This window comes from Schistosoma mansoni (genome assembly GCF_000237925.1).
Source record: "Schistosoma mansoni, WGS project CABG00000000 data, supercontig 0126, strain Puerto Rico, whole genome shotgun sequence".
NCBI classification, from domain to species: domain Eukaryota; kingdom Metazoa; phylum Platyhelminthes; class Trematoda; order Strigeidida; family Schistosomatidae; genus Schistosoma; species Schistosoma mansoni.
Window position 1 is genome coordinate 676260 of NW_017386035.1, and position 16613 is coordinate 692872.

A 16613-nucleotide genomic window follows, 5' to 3' on the forward strand; every position below is an offset into this window, starting at 1 on the left:
ATGTACGCACGTACGAAGTTCTACGCTGTAACTGACTGACTGACTTTTGTCTAGTGCCCTATACTTAACCCAACCACTAGTCACCCGGTCGTTCGATGATAGGCAAGCAATGCTTCGAAAACACCTATTATCAAAAACCTTTAGCCTACGCATGTATTCTACATTTTAGCCTAAATTTCACGTTTGTAGAGTAATATGGTGCAAACCATGTGTGTGTCTTCATAACATAGGATTGTCATCTTACTCATTGTTGTTTAGTGAGTTTCTAGGATGATCAACCCCTGAAAAGTTAAGTGAGGAATTTGTGGTTTTTACATAGACATGACGAAACTAATTAAAAATGATAATCAGCAACCCTGACGCAAACCACTTGAGGTTCATAATTCCAATAATAGTTTGTCGTAAGGTCTGTTTCTACCAATTGTGTCTGGGTGAGGGACCTTCGCAAGGTTAATTTACTTTCTCAGGACACCTTTTACTGACAACTACCGTTACAAAACTTGTCGCTCAACGGAGTCGAGTACCGCTTTTAGGTTGGAAAACACAGCTATAGTTGGGCGTCAGCAAATATCCCTCTGATCTAGATCTTGGCAAAATTTCAATACTTGGTCAATACATCCCCAGATCTTTAACGAGCCTAGTCTCCCTGAGTCTGCTCTACACGAGCCCCAACTAAGCATCAGATGGTTATAAAGGCTAATATTTTAGACATATTAGTCGAATTGATTTCTCTATGTTTATCAAAGGGCATAGTTGAGTTGTCCCACCTTATTTCACCTTTCTCTCAACCAGAAAAATAAAATTGGGACCCTCATTTCTCAGTTTCTTGCTTCCAGATAAAACAGTTCATTACTCAGTTATACGCGATAGGTTACATAATCACATTGTCTACTGGATTTTCCAACACTGATAGGAAAACAACGTTTTTAAAATAATGTGACTTTGTAAAAAGTAGGAAACGTTCCATTTAACTGTATAAGTTGGCTTCTAGGAATATATCTAACCGATTTTGTAAAATGTACTTTCATATATCTCACAACCTTCCCATTCGTACGCAAATATATGTTTCGTTTATTACTTTACCTAGCTCGAAATCTTCCAGATACAGACTTAATGAAACTAAATCCTGATGAAGTCAGTGACGTTCGTTGGATGGCTTTTAGTGATTTCAACTATATGAAATGTTCCCCAAGAGATCATATGAACACAGCAAAAACTTCAGACTCCGATTTCTGCAGATCATCCATCACCCCTTGGCTACGTGGTCTTCTTGCACGCGGTCTCTTGCAAAAATTATTCAGTTGGGCAGAAGCATCATGTGGTAATCACTTGCAGGAAAGCTTTTTGGCCGAAGACCAATCCTGGGATAGAACTAAAATAATACATTTGTCTTCCGAGGACGTAAAATAATTTGTATTGTTTCATTTCTTATGGTCTATACTTTACTGTAATATAATTTCCAAAAAAGCTTGTGTTCTAACTATCCCAATGACATTGTCTGCTTGTTCTTTTTTGCGAGCTGTTTATGTTAAACAACTATTATCTATATGTCATATTTATGTTTTCAATGTGGCAATTGAGTTAAGTCAATAATGAAATGTGTCGATCGAATCTTATTCTACTACCTCCTAAACCACATCTTTATTCACTGGTAAAATCTCATGAAACTGGATGTCTAACTGCTAGTCCATATAAACTTCAGGTCACTTTTTATGATACTATTCAACTTTACAGATGGAAGTAGATAAAGCATGGTTCAAACCTGTTACTCACAGATCGATTCATTTAACCACTAAATCACCCCACATCGGCAAACATAGGTATCTAATAATAAGCTATGTAGTAAATCCCTATACTCTACTTCAGTTTTAATACGTTTCAAACCCAAAAGAGTCTTCTGAATCATTGATTGAAGGGACTGGGACAAGTGCTGTATATGTTCAATCAACATCCTACATCTGTGCACATTATTAACTGCGTTGGGAGTAGGTCGAAAGAAAGCTATGGGTGTTCAAAACAAGATATGACATCAATCCGTTAGGTCATTGATAGCTAATAGGTTCAGACTACCTGGTTGGGGCCCGCATGGTAATCGTGCTCATTGGTTTAAAAAGCTGACGAATATGTCTCATTAAACAGTGGCGTAGAGTCTCAATGTTGTTTCATACCTTTTTCCCCTTTACTTATGGCAAGAAGTGTATCGTTCTCAAGAAAACCATATTAAATCGAACATAAATTTTGCACTTCATAGTTCTTATTACCATTAATACATATGAATGTTGCGGGGGTAACTATAGCAACCGCTTGTGAAAATCTTATATTATACCCGTCGTGTTTCATAAGTCGTGTTCCAACTTTTCAATTTTTTTCTGCCTGGTTTCTTTTTTTTAATTGTTATATTCTTTACCAATGTTCATAATAACCTGGCTTGTACATTCGTTGCATTACATCATCTCTATGCCATTTGAATTCAACAGTTATTTGAAACGCCTTTAACATTTCCCATTAAACCCATCATAGTCGTTATTGCTATACGTATTTGGGTGTATCACTTATTTATTTAAACACATAAATATTGGTACAAAGGGGCACCAGATACATATGCTCCACGCAAATCTCATTTGATCTGTGTGGGGGCCATGATACTGCCCGGGTGCCCAAACTGAAGCAGGTGGTTTTCTTAGGGGACCACACCTGGAGACTTTGGCCTAAAGGTCTGATCCACAAGGCAGTGGAGAATCGTGAGGAGATGCATTCTCATGGTAGCCGGTGACCAACGATTGGTTCATACGCTATTTGTTCCTTCAGGATACTGGAGCCCATGTGCACCATTGGTTTGGAATCAGGGTTTTCCAACTCCCCTAGGTGGACTCAACGTGTCCATCAACCCGGTTAAAGCGCCGGACATTCGCTTTTCGTCCTCTCAATTTCGTAAACAACACCCCGCCACGAGAAGGCAGTGAGTAAGACTTCCCTGGCAGAGGCTATATACACGTGGTCATGTGAGAGCATTTCGAGAGAGAGAGCGGACTCTCCCCACTCTCGGCCGTACCAGGGCATTTGGGGGCTATCATATTGGTCACCTAAAAGGACGTTCAACATATTGAAGATAATAAAGTCACTGCATTAAGATATTGTCGTACTGCACTGGCATAATGACTACACTGTCACGTAGTTGTAAGTCAAACAAGCATTCAAAATAAGCTCTGGAGCCTACTATTATAATTAACACTAAGTAGATGAATATTTCTGGATTGCAATTTGTAATATGATCAGGCAGCTCGGATTCGTTTGTGTTATAGACTTCTGATATTTCCGAATCACTTAAAAAAACAATGCATATTTTTTTACTAGCTAATCACCGATCAACATTATAAGTAGTTACTCATAATGTTTTCCGGATATCGTCATAAGGCATTATAACGACTTGACAATCATGTAATATGATTGTTAAATTCATGAAACCATTAACACAAACTCGGTCGATAAATTGACTTATAATTATCATTAAGTAGTTTTGTTTTCTCGTGGTTATCCATGATTTCAGTACGTTTCTCTATCACTTACTCATTAAGTAAACATCTTAAGTCACTATCAGTCTAATTGGAGGTTTATCGATACAATCATGCATGCAAATCATCAGTATAAGCAGTCGAGCAAACCTGCACATTGAAAACATCACAGTTGAATTTACCCCAACACTGACAAGAGTTCTTGACATTATCATATACATGAGTTGGGAATTGTACTCCCCTTGGGTACAACTTATGCTCCCCCTGATAATCATATAAGCAGCACTCATTGTTTATCATCTTGCAAGGATCTATTTAGCCGAAAGGATCGTACTACATCGTGTCGCTTATATTTGTGGCACATAAGCTTCGTCAATCTCAACAACTTATAATCACTATTTCAAATAAGTCGATTTCTACCTTATGCCCAACTCGATACTTGCAACTAACTTGTATGCACCATCGGCCGGTAAGTATGAATATAAATAATCAGTTCATATCAAAGCATTGAGTCTAGAGCATGTCTCATGTTTGACTAATTACTGTTAACTATATGTCCGAAATTCAAATAATTATCATTATTTCCAACGTATATAAAGCACTTTTTATAACAGTCCATATGTATTAGTAGTTTTATTAAATCCTATCACGGTTAAACAATATTGAGGTCGAGAAATCTCTCTGCAACTAAATAAACCGTATTAAGCTAAAACACTAGTTGGGATTCTTTCTCCCCGTGGTTATACCTTTGTTCCTGCAGTTAACATACTGATGCAAATGCAGTTGAAAATCAACTCATACGGGCAACATACTGACATAAACATTAACCGACTTTCTAATTTAAAGCAAAGATGATACCAATATCAACATTTCTTCAATGTTGATTGTTTTTCTATCTCTAAGCACAAAATACTTATACTACCCTTTAGTTAAGCGATTAACCAACGGTTATTACTATGTATCTTAATGTAACTTGTTAAAATATCTCTATATTGAATCATTCTTCATCACTATAATCTCACTTTACTTGAGGTGTAAGTGATGTTCATATGGATTTTCATTTTAAGCGTGTTAAGCATTAAATCAAACATTTTGGAACTGTTACATGTATTTCCCGATCAGTTGCTGCCGCATTTTAAACACACAATAGGGATAAATTAGGGTAACTTATTTAATTGATCAAATCGGATAACAGTTTCGTTCCCGATTCTACACTATCGTTTTTTGTTTTCATAAAATAAATGTGAATGTATAAATCAAATAATTTACAACCTTTGTAATAAAAATCTATAAAGCCAGAACAACATGTATGTATGCTGCTGGATATTTCTATGATATGCAGTGTACAATACTATTATAACCATGCGATCTATCATTTATACTCTTCATTGAAATATCTTTGTAGAATTATTCTTATTTGATTTCCTGGTTCAGTCAAGTTAAATTATTAATTTATAAAAAATATGTTTTTCAGTACATAATTCGTGCCTAATTCTTGGCGGTTTGGTTATTTTTTTTCTTCAGACTTTCTGACTGTGACTATCATATTCCGGTTATAATCTTAATGATTATTGGAACTGTGACTCCAAAAACTTCTATAACATCTGTTGTGGATAGTTGTCAGACAACTAGCGTAACGACATCGTCGGTTCCTGTATCTTCATCTTCTGAGAATACTAGCGGTGTGCTTCTTAGCAATTTATGGACTCAACTTGACCACATTCAATCTACAGTAAGTGATTTTCTTATTAACAATGTGTCAATCAAAATATATTAGTTCTGTACACATAGACCTGGGAAGTTTTCTTTACGAATTTAAACTTTATAAACGAAAATGAGTTGTTCTCTACACATGGTCGTTATAATAACTTTTCAGAACAATGATTATAGTTTATATGTTTTTCTTGTCGGCTGCAGATATATTTGGGTTGAGTATCGTTCTTATGTAAATTAATTTTACATATAAACTATTCTCTTAGTTCTGTCTTCATCATACAGTCATAATGTATTATTCTCCCCATACATCAGATTAATGTTGGCAAAAATGAGAAAAATACCTCCACTTGAACATTTATTTTCGTTATTTTATTTACCTTATTGACTAGATGCTCAGTAGATATTATTAGACGTAAAATTAGTGGTGACACATACTTCCTAGGTTGAAAACTGCATTCTTAAAGAAAATAGATCGTAGGTTGCTTCCGTTAATGTTAGTATTTATATGCAAATCATATGATAAAATTAATAAATAATGACTCATAAAACCCGACTTGTGTTTTTGTGAATGGAGACGTACAATCTCGTCACACTAATAATGTCAAGTCAATGGTCTTTTAGAACTCTATTGTACCTAACAGCTATGACTGCATGATGTTAAAACATTTTAGGAAAACTTAATACCATGTACCATCGTTAATGGTTAATTACACCAGTTATTATATCATTAAAGCTCATAAGCTTGATTGCCTTTATTTCTTCAACTGTGTCTGAATAATTCTGGTTATGGTTCTTAACATTCTATATTTACCATTTTTTATTCCCGATCGATTTTCAGATTCCGGACAGATTATCAATTGCTATGTTAGAGAGTGCTGGTGTGCAAATGGAGAACAGCGATCCACGGCTTGCCCGTTTAATCAGTCTAGCTGGTCAAAAATTTCTGACTGATATCCTTTCTGACGCTATGCTTCATTGGCGCCTTGCAAATGGACAGCCTACTGGGTTGCTTAACCATTCTAGTGTGTCTACATCTATACCAGGTCAAGCATCTAATCCGTCTTATATGAATGCTACTACAACACCAGCAAGCAACCCAAGTCAGTCTATTCCACAGTCTCCATCATCTAGTAAGTATAGCTCAATCTACTTGTAATTTGTTGTAACGGTGTTACATTCACTATAAATCTCTTCCGTATAGACTAAAAACACAAAAGAGCATTGGAAATTGTAGATCTATACAAGATAAGTGGACAAATTCAACCTATGATTGCTTCAGGTGATTGAATAGCGATGTCCACTTATCCTATTCAATTTATATCTCAATCGATTTTCGTTCCAGTCTTCTGTTATATAGGTTAGTTTCGAGTGTTTGATATGTAACATACAGTATTGAATTTCTAAAATAAATACACAGAATGCTAGTTGACAGATGATCCAATGTGGTCGAGTGATATATCACAGTGAATTAAAGGATACGAGCTTTGTAAGTCCTTCAGCCATCAATGGATTATGATCTAACTCTTAGACTTAATTCTTGCCTATCATCTTAGTTCAAGGATGCACTGGTTGGTCCGTTACGTTAGTGTAATGAATGAGGACACAGGTGGGAACGACCAATTTATTGTTTACCACCGTCATTTGTCGTTCACATTCTGTATGATTCTTCCAATTCACAATTCCTTTCTATTTCCTTTTCTGTTCTCTTCAACTCGATCTTCTTAGCTTTCTACTTCCAGGTTTTTCATTTCCGACCTGTGTTACATACTATTTATGTCGACAGACTCAAAACTATTTGTTAATACTCTTTTTTATTTTGCATTACGTCACTTGTCTGTATCCTTTATTCAGATTTTGTGTATCTCTTTATCCTTCAACCCATACAGTTGGCATATGGTGGTGACCATGTCCTATATAAACGGTCTTAAGTCACTGACTGGTCGAAAGTTGAATGATACCACTGAATATGAATTCTCAACCAGTCTTTCGGAAACTACGTATGCCATTCAAACTAACCTCATTCATCTTTCACACTCTAAAGCAGATCGGACAACAAATAGAGTTGTCTGTCTTTAGAAAGTCTCAACATCAATGCCTGTTGTCTATCGGAGACTCATATTCAAGACCCTAGTTAAGCACTACAAGTTCGCTCTCCATCTGTCTCTTCGAAAAGCTTGTTTCACGCGCGTTTATCTGGGGACCCTGTGGCATTTCTGTCTGGTTTTGCCGAGTTTGGTGTCGCACTAAGCACTAGAGCTGAGGCAGCTCTAATGGACTGGATCCCCATGATCAGTAGATTATGTGCTGTTAGATTAAAAGGCCCCATCAAAGTGAGAAGAAATCGGTGTGAGAAACGATGTTTTTTCGTCATCTCCGCCTACGCCGGTCGGAGCTTGCTAACGAGTTGGAAGCAGCAGCTGTATCTAGTAACTGTCGAAAGTTCGTTCAGTCCATCGAAGATACTGGCAGCAAGAATTCTGGTTTGATTGCAACAATCTGTGAAGCTGACGGGCTGCTAATCAACAACATTTACAGACATCTTGGATGATGAGGAGAGTTCTTTATGAGACAGTTCAAATGGTCTTCTACCCTGGCGACATTGATAAGACTGTCCTGTCCTCTATAATCGATGACGGCTGATCCGCAAGCACCTGCAGTTCTTGAAGCTTCACAAATCACCAGGCCCAGACAACTTACCTCCGGCCCCTTTTATAGAAGCTGGTGACCTGGTTAAGGAACTGAGTTGTTTGCAAAAGTTTGGAAATTAGGAAGTGTTCCAACACCCTGGAATGAATCGATAGTTCAATCCTTCGGGCAATACTCTTTGGGATTGTTTATTGAAGAAGCGTGCCTGAAAGGTTTACTAACATCTTGAAGGCCCTATATACAAACACCTCAGGCAGAGTGAGGGCGTACAACCACCTCTCTTCCCCTTTGTTTCATTTAAGCAGTGGGGTTAGGCAGGGTTGCCTAATCTTACTGTCCCTCTTCAAATTTACCATCAACGATGTTCTGGAAAGAGCTCTGATGGATGTAGGTAATGGTGGTTTGGGTCCGTTGCCTGGAGAAATACTTTTCGACCTTAAGTATGCGGATGATATTGTTTTACTATACGATGATACTCAAGCCATAGAATCCGTACCTAATCAGTTGGCAGTCAGTATCCGTAAGTACGGCATGTGTTTTGCACCTTCGAAGAGCAAAGCACTTTTACAAGACTGGCATGACCGTGAACCTGAACCCACAATGGGAAGTGAGCGTATAGAAGTTGTCGAGTACCTCGTGTATCTGGGTAGCTTTTTAAGTGCTGATGATTTTGTGAGTGATGAGATCAATCCACGTATGGTGAAAGCCAGAGCGGCTTATGCCAATTTGGGCCATCCTTGGAGCCTTCGTGATGTCGGTCTCTCTATGAGAGCCAGATCTACAACGCATCGGTGAGAACAGTTTGGCTCTATGCTTGTGAGACCTGGACTCTCCGAGTCGAGGATGTTAGATGACTCTGTGTTTGATCATCGCTGTCTCTGAAGGATTGCTGACATGCAGAGGCAACATAATGTTGGTAATGCAGAGGTTCAACATCCTGTGTTCAGGCACAATGATAATGATCCGTTTGGTGTTGCCATCTTGAAACATCGATTTCGGTGGCTTGAATATGTCTTAAAATATCGTCCCAGAGTATTTCACGTTGTGCATTGTTTGCAGACACTGGGATTGGTTGGAAAAAGCGGAAAGGTGATCAGTTTATGATATGGTGTCGTGGTATGTAAGAAAGATGTACTGGACTGGCTGCTATTGATCCTTCACAACCTTAGCTGCTACCTTGATATGGTGATCGAACTTGCTTATCGTGACGACTCAACCCAGCTATATTGGCTGTAACACATGTACCTTTATGTCCTACCATACCAGACAGGTCGGGTAGAGAACGGTAAGACTAAAAGCAGCAATGTAAGGTCTGAGTACGACGTCCTACTACTGACTGTAGAGAAGTTTGACAGCGGTACGGTGTTCCCCTCAGGCAATAAACATCTGCAGCGATGCTGCCATCTCACAAGGAAGGAAGGGGTTAGAAAATGTCGACCCTAGAAATGTCACGCCTCACCTTACCTCGTGGATTTCCGTTTCCGGAGGTAAGGCCCTTTGAAGAACAGAGCTAACACGTCATAAACCTACGACAAACAGGCCATGAGTTACCGGCTTCAAGCAGCTGTCCCTTGGACTCCGCGGTCACACTCTCAGGTCGTTATGACCAACTTTGATCCAACTTCCTTTTCAGGTCCCTCAAGAAATACCCTTCCACGGTGTGGGCAGCCTGGAAGTGATATTAGCCCTCATACTCATAACTGCACACGAGACCAAGTTGGTCACATTCAAATTCCTCCTACACCTCCTAATAACTCTCTTATCTCCACGACTAACCCTTCTCACGTCCTCTTATCACCTCGCACCGCTAGGGCAAACGATTCGAGTAGGCGGAACGTTATTCCTGGTCTCCTGAAACGACTCCCTAAACTACATGTAGGAATTTTTAACGTCCGAACATTGTGTCAAATAGGACAACAAGCTTCCTTAGCTAGGACTTTAGAATCTTACACCATCGATGTGTGCTGCGTCTCCGAAACGCGCATACAAGATCCGAGTAGTGTCATTCATTTGACCTCACCTAATCAAAATAAAGAACCATCTCGATACACGCTTCGTGTATCTGGAAGCCCTGATGCTGCTTCCCATGGCCTCGCTGGAGTAGGTATAGCATTAAGTCCTAGGGCAGAACTAGCTCTTTTAGACTGGATTCTAGTAGACAGTCGTCTATGCGCTGTTCGACTAAACGGATCAGTAAGGACTCGGGAAGATAAGGAGACGTCGTTGCCTCTTTATCGTCTTTGCCTACTCTCCCACTGACTGCAGCTCAGACGATATAAAAGAGGAGTTCTACAGGAAACTGACTGACCTTCTCCGAACAGCTAGACGTTCGGATGTAGTAATAGTGACTGGTGACTTTAATGTTCAAGAAGGTAAACTGAGTGAAAAGAAAAGACACCTGGGTGGATCTTATGGTGTCATGGCTAAAAGAACAGATAATGGTGACCGTCTGTTGCAGCTATGCTCAGATAACCGCCTGTTTCTTGCAAATACTAACTTCAAGCACAAGGGAAAGCATCTTTTGACATGGCGACCCCCGAATTCGTCCCAACGTTGGACCCAACTAGATCACATCGCCATCAGCCATCGATAGAGGGGCTCGATAGAAGACTGTCACTCATTCTGGAGCACATGTTTAGATTCAGATCATGCTCTAGTGCGAGCACGTATCTGTCTGCGTCTTACTGGACGTAGGAAAGACACTACAGGGGAGCCTCTAAGGGTTCTACTTAATGATAGGCAAGCTAAGAATATATTTCAGGAACACCTAGAAAAACAGTTAGTCAGCCATGTAAGTTATGCTCACCCCGAGGCAGCGTGGAATGACATCCGAAAAGCTGTGGAAACAGCAGTGATATCCGCTAGTACTGTAAACCATAAGGTTAAGGAGAAATAATGGATTTCAGCAGCATCTACCTCACTGAAAGATGCTCGAAAACTCATCCCATCTGTTTCTGAACATGACGAACAGTGGTGAGTAGCGAAAGCAAGAGAGATGAAAAAGGCAGCGGCAATAGGAAACAGCAGACAACTGTTCAGACCTGTTAAGGAAACCGGTATTAGGAACCCAACTGTCAGCGAAACTTTCTCGGCAAAAGATAGACATATTATTCATTCTCTATCCAGGAGATTGGATCGATGGGCAGAACACTTTAGGGATCAGTCCAACTGACCTTCAGTCACACTTTGGTTTCCTACGATCCCAAGTCGACCTGAATGGCAAGTTAATGTAAATCCTCCAACTCTTTACGAGGTTGAAAGGCTATAGGAAATCTGAAGCGTGGAAGAGCAGCAGGCCCTGACAGGTTTAGCCCTGAGATTCTTAAGGATGGCGGTCCAGTACTAGCAGTGAAATTGACTGAGGTCTTAGGTAGGATCTGGGAACTAGACGTAATTTCATCTGACTGGTCCCAATCACTGATTTTGCCAGTCTATAAGAAAGGACAAAAGTCCTCCTGTGACAATCACAGAGGGATCAGTTTGACTAATATAATGTCTAAAATATTAGCTTCAATAATACTTGGATGCCTAACCAAAGCTCATGAAGAGCAGCCTAGAGAAAACCAGGTTGGTTTTCGACCTGGACGTGGTTGTGTAGACCAGATATTCACTCTACGTCAGGTCCTGGAACATAGACACACATTCAGACGTCCCACAATCGTAGTATTTCTTGACCTTAAGGCGGCATTTGACTCTGTTGATCGTGATTTTCTATGGCAGTGTTTGTCAGTGAAAGGAGTACCAAAGAAGTTCATTAACCTTATAAAGCCTCTCTACTCGAACACAACTGGTCGAGTTAGAGCCTATGCCGAGTCAGTCAGTCAGCGACAACGTAGGACCAGGCACATATATGCATCGGTCCAAGTTGCCATACCTCGTTAGCACAACAAGATGAACACCGGATTCATAGAAGTAATTAATTTAGTGGTGGTAGTATATAAAGAAAGGTTGTATATAAGGATATAGTATAGGAAGGAAAAAAGTTATGAAGCAATTTTAATCTCAAGGTTTAAGGGAAGATAAAGAGTGTATACACCTACGCCATTGTGATCGATTCTGAGCCATGTCACCCAGAGTCTCCAACCATTGGTTACGATAGTCACGCGGACCCCAACCAGGTAGTTTGCATCTACCAACATGGCTCAGACTAGAAGTTAGTGACTTCAAGCACTGATGCCATGTTTTGGTTTGGCCGCCCCTAACTCTCTTCCAACCATCCCCTACACTAGTCAACATTGCGCGTCGTGGTAATCGATGTTCAGGCATACGTAACACGTGGCCCAACCATCTCAGTCGATGAAGATTCATGACCTCATCAACTGATTTACCATCATTCCCTAATACACTGCGTCTAACCTCACTATTACTTACCCGGTTATCCCAGCAGATGCGAGCAATATTTCTAAGGCATCTGTGGTCAAATACTAGTAACCTACGAGTATCTTCTACTCTTAATGGCCATGTTTCGCAGCCGTAAAGTAGAACAGAACGAACTGCTGCGCAGTATACTCGTCCCTTAATTGATAGACGGATATCTCGTCTTCGCCATAGGTGACGTAAGTTGACAAAAGCCAAACGAGCTTTTTGAATCCGTGCTGAGATTTCGTCAGACACCAACCCATTAGGGCTGATCAGACTTCCAAGATAAGTGAAGTTGTCGACGCGTTCGACTACTTCACTCCCTATCCTTATTTCAGGTGTTGACGCAGGCCAGTCCTGGAGTAACAATTTACATTTGGATGGGGAGAAACGCATCCCAAACATCCTGGCATTATTACTGAGTTCCAACAGAAGACTCTGCATTTTGTCAGTGTCTTCACCAAACAGGACTATGTCATCTGCGTATTCTAAGTCGATAAGTGAACCTCCTGGTAGGAGATCAATTCCTGTAGATTCAGTCGAAGAGAGTGTTATTTCCAGCAACAGGTCTATAATGAAGTTAAACAAAAATGGGGATAGTGGACAGCCTTGACGGACACCACTTGAGGTTGTAAAATCATATGACAGTTCGCCATAAGCTCTCACTCGACTGGTTGTGTTCGAGTAAAGAGCCTTCACAAGGTTTATGTACTTCTCAGGTACACCTTTCAATGACAGACACTGCCACAGAACCTCTCGGTCTACAGAGTCAAATGCTGCTTGTAAGTCAAGAAAAACTATCATTGTCGGACGCCGATAAGCATGTCTGTGCTCTAAAACTTGACGAATGGTGAATATGTGGTCGATACAGCCACGACCAGGTCTGAAGCCAGCCTGATTTTCTCGTGTTTGCAGTTCACGAGTCTTAGTTAGGCGCCCGATAATTATTGAGGCTAGTATTTTAGATGCTATGTTAGTCAGACTAATCCCTCTACGGTTATCACAGGATGATTTTGGCCCCTTCTTATATATTGGGACAATCAGAGATTGTGACCAGTCAGATGGGATTACGTCCGTTTCCCAGATTTTAGCCAGAATATTAGTCAACCTAATCGCTAAAATTGGACCACCATATTTAAAGACCTCTGGAGCCAATCCATCTGAACCAGCTGCTCTTCCTCGTTTCAGATTACTTATAGCCTTTTGAACTTCAAGTAGGGTTGGGGGGCCTACTTCAATGTTCCATTCAGGTTTTCTGGGAATAGTGGGTAGTTGTGTAGTAGCTGAAGGCCAGCTAAACTGCTTCTTAAAGTGTTCCGCCCATCGTTCTAAACGTTTGGGTTGAGAGCAGATAAGGGTTCCATCTTTTTCCGAGATCGTCTCACTTACACTTGACTTCTTAATTCCGGTTTCTTTTATTAGTCTGAATAGTTGCCTGGTGTTGCCTACAGCCGCTGCCTTTTCCATCTCTTTTGCTTTCGTTGCCCACCACTGCTCACGATCGTTCCTTAGACTTTTAGTTAACCTAGATCTAATTTGTTTACGCTCTTCGTCGTATTCAGAGCCTGATGGGATGAGTTTACGCGAATCCACCAGTGAAATAGACTTAGAAGAAATCCACTGGTTTTTTGGAGCCCTATGGTTTAAATAACTAATAGATGTTACTGCTGTTTCCACAGTTGTTCGTGTGTCGTTCCAAGCAGCATCTGGGTCAGTCTCGTTTACAGAACTGCCTAGATGTGAACTCAGTTGTTTCTGGAATTCGCATTTGGCTTTCTCGTCCTCCACTTCAATCCTAATGGGTCTTCTTAGTGTAATTTTCCTGCGTCCATTGAGGCGCAGACAAATGCGCGCTCGTATTAAGGCGTGATCAGAGTCTAAACAAGTATTCCAATACGAGCGACAATCTTCTATTGAGCCTCTCCAACGATGACTGATGACAATATGGTCTATTTGAGTCCATCGTTGGTTTGGTGCAGGTGGTCGCCATGTTAGACGATGTCTCTCCTTATGCTTAAAATTAGTGCTTGCTAAAAATAAACGATTGTCTGAGCATAGTTGCAACAGACGATCACCATTATCGGTTCGTTGAGCCGGAATACTAAAACACCCACCTAAATGTCTTTCTGTTTGATTTAAGCTGCCTACCTGGGCATTAAAGTCACCCGCTACGACTACTATGTCTAAGCGCTTAGCTTTCTGAAGAAGCTCAGAGAGTTTTCTGTAAAAGTCATCTTTTACTTCATCATGGCTGCAGTCAGTGGGAGCTTAGACAGAAACGACGAAAAGGCAACGACGTGTGTCCCTATCCTTCCGAGTTCTTACGGAGCCATTTAGCCGGACAGTACACAGGCGACTATTAACGGGGATCCATTCTAGTAGTGCCTGTTCTGCCCTTGTACTTAGTGCTATGCCTACACCTGCAAGTCCACGAGAACTAGCCAACGGGTCGCCAGATATACGGAGGGTGTATTTCGTTGGCTCTCCATTTTGGCGAGGTGAGGTCAAGTGAATGACCACACTAGGATCCTGTATGCGTGTTTTGGAGACACAGCATACATCAATGGTACGAGATTCTAGGGTTTTGGCTAAGGAGGCCTGTTGACCGATTTGACTTAAAGTACGTACGTTGAAGGCTCCAATGTGTAGTTTGGAGCGAGGTTTTAGTAGACCTGGGACAGCGTTTCGCACACTAGAATCGTTGGCCATGGTGACACTTGAGGAGGAAACCGGAAGAGGAAGTTTAGTGTTGAAAGTCAAGGTAGAAGGAATAGTAGGAATTGAAGGAGATGGATTATGAATACAGTGGTCTTGAGTGCTGTTAGAGGTATGAGGGCAGTTATCACTTCCCGGTTGCCCACACCGTGGAAGGGTTCTTCTAGAGGTACCTGAAAAGGAAATTGGGTTAGAAGTGGTCTTAATGACCTGAGAGCGTGACCGCAGTGCCCAAGGGAAAACTGCTTGATGTCGGTCACACACGATCTTTTTGTGGGTAGTTTTTGTGTTAGCTCCGTTCTTCAAAGGACCTTACCGCCGGAGACGGATATCCGTGGGATAAGGCGAGGTGTGCATTTTTAGGGTCGACCTTTTCTAACCCCATCCCTCCTTGTGGGAAGGCAGCACCGCTGTCATGCTGGTTGTCTGAAGGAAACACCTTACTGCCGTCACACCTTTGTACAGTCAGCAGTACGACTTCGCCTTCGGACCTTGGGTTTGCTGCTTTTAGTCTCACCGCTCTTCAAACGACCTACCTGGCATGGTGGGACCTTGAGGAACGATTGTTCCAGCCAGTATAGCTCGATTGAATCATCACGATAGGCAAGCCCGACCACCACGTCAAGGTAGCAGCAACGGTCGGGAAAAAAAACTCATCAGAATTGGTTACCTCAAGTGGTGTTCGTCAGGGCTGTCCACTCTCGCCTTTCTTGTTTAACTTTGTCGTTGACACACTTTTAGAGATAACACATTCGTCATCTAAATCTCCAGGAGTTGAACTTTTACCGGGAGACTCACTCGTTGCATTGGGATATGTCGATGACATAGTTCTATTTGGTGGAGACGCTGAAAAAATTCAGAGTCTTCTGACCACTATAAGCAACTATGCAGGCATGTTCGGAATGCGATTCTCTCCCTCGAAGAGCAAAATGTTACTTCAAGATTGGGTTGCACCAACATCTAAACTAATAATAGAAGTGAAGTAGTTGAGCGTGTCGACCGCTTCACTTATCTCGGGAGTCTCACCAGCCCTTGTGGTCTGGTGTGTGACGAAATCTCAGCACGGATACAGAAGGCTCGTCTAGCTTTCGCCAACTTGCGTCATTTATGGCGTAGGCGAGATATCCGCCTAGCAACCAAAGGACGTGTTTACTGTGCAGCAGTTCGTTCCGTCCTACTTTATGGCAGTGAAACATGGCCAGTAAGAGCAGAGGGTATTCGTAGGCTACTAGTGTTCGATCATAGGTGTCTTCGAAGCATTGCTCGTATATCCTGGGACCACCGGGTAAGTAATGCAGTTGTTAGGAAACGGTTACTAGGTAATGATGGCAAATCGATTGATGAAGTAGTGAAACTTCATCAGTTGAGATGGCTGGGACACGTGTTACGTATGCTCAACCACCGACTGTCCCGACGTGCAATGCTTTATGGTGTAGGAGTAAGTTGGAAGAAAGCTAGGGGCGGCCAGACCAAAACGTGGCACAAATCCATGAAGTCGCTGACAAGTAGACTGAGCCATGTTGGTAGGTGTAGACTACGTAGTTGGGATTGGCGAAAAGATAGCAATCGATGGATAGAGACCTTGAATGACATGGCCACCCGTTTATTGCAACCTTTGTGTTCTACCACCCTCTTTGGGAACAAAAACCTTCATGTACCTATCTT

At 41.2% G+C, this 16613-nt stretch overlaps 1 protein-coding gene across 1 annotated transcript in view; it reads left to right on the forward strand.

The window, feature by feature from the left end:
• Positions 1-1062: 1062 nt before the first annotated feature.
• The window catches only part of Smp_130430 (isopentenyl-diphosphate delta-isomerase), a gene marked incomplete at its 5' end in the record, with an annotated part of 17387 nt that continues 1836 nt past the window's right edge, over positions 1063-16613 (forward strand). The window contains 4 exons of the mRNA XM_018790108.1: positions 1063-1401; positions 1735-1820; positions 5037-5244; positions 6067-6358. Of these exons, the coding sequence (XP_018646396.1) occupies positions 1063-1401; positions 1735-1820; positions 5037-5244; positions 6067-6358 (925 nt within the window). The remainder of the gene's footprint in view (positions 1402-1734; positions 1821-5036; positions 5245-6066; positions 6359-16613) is intronic.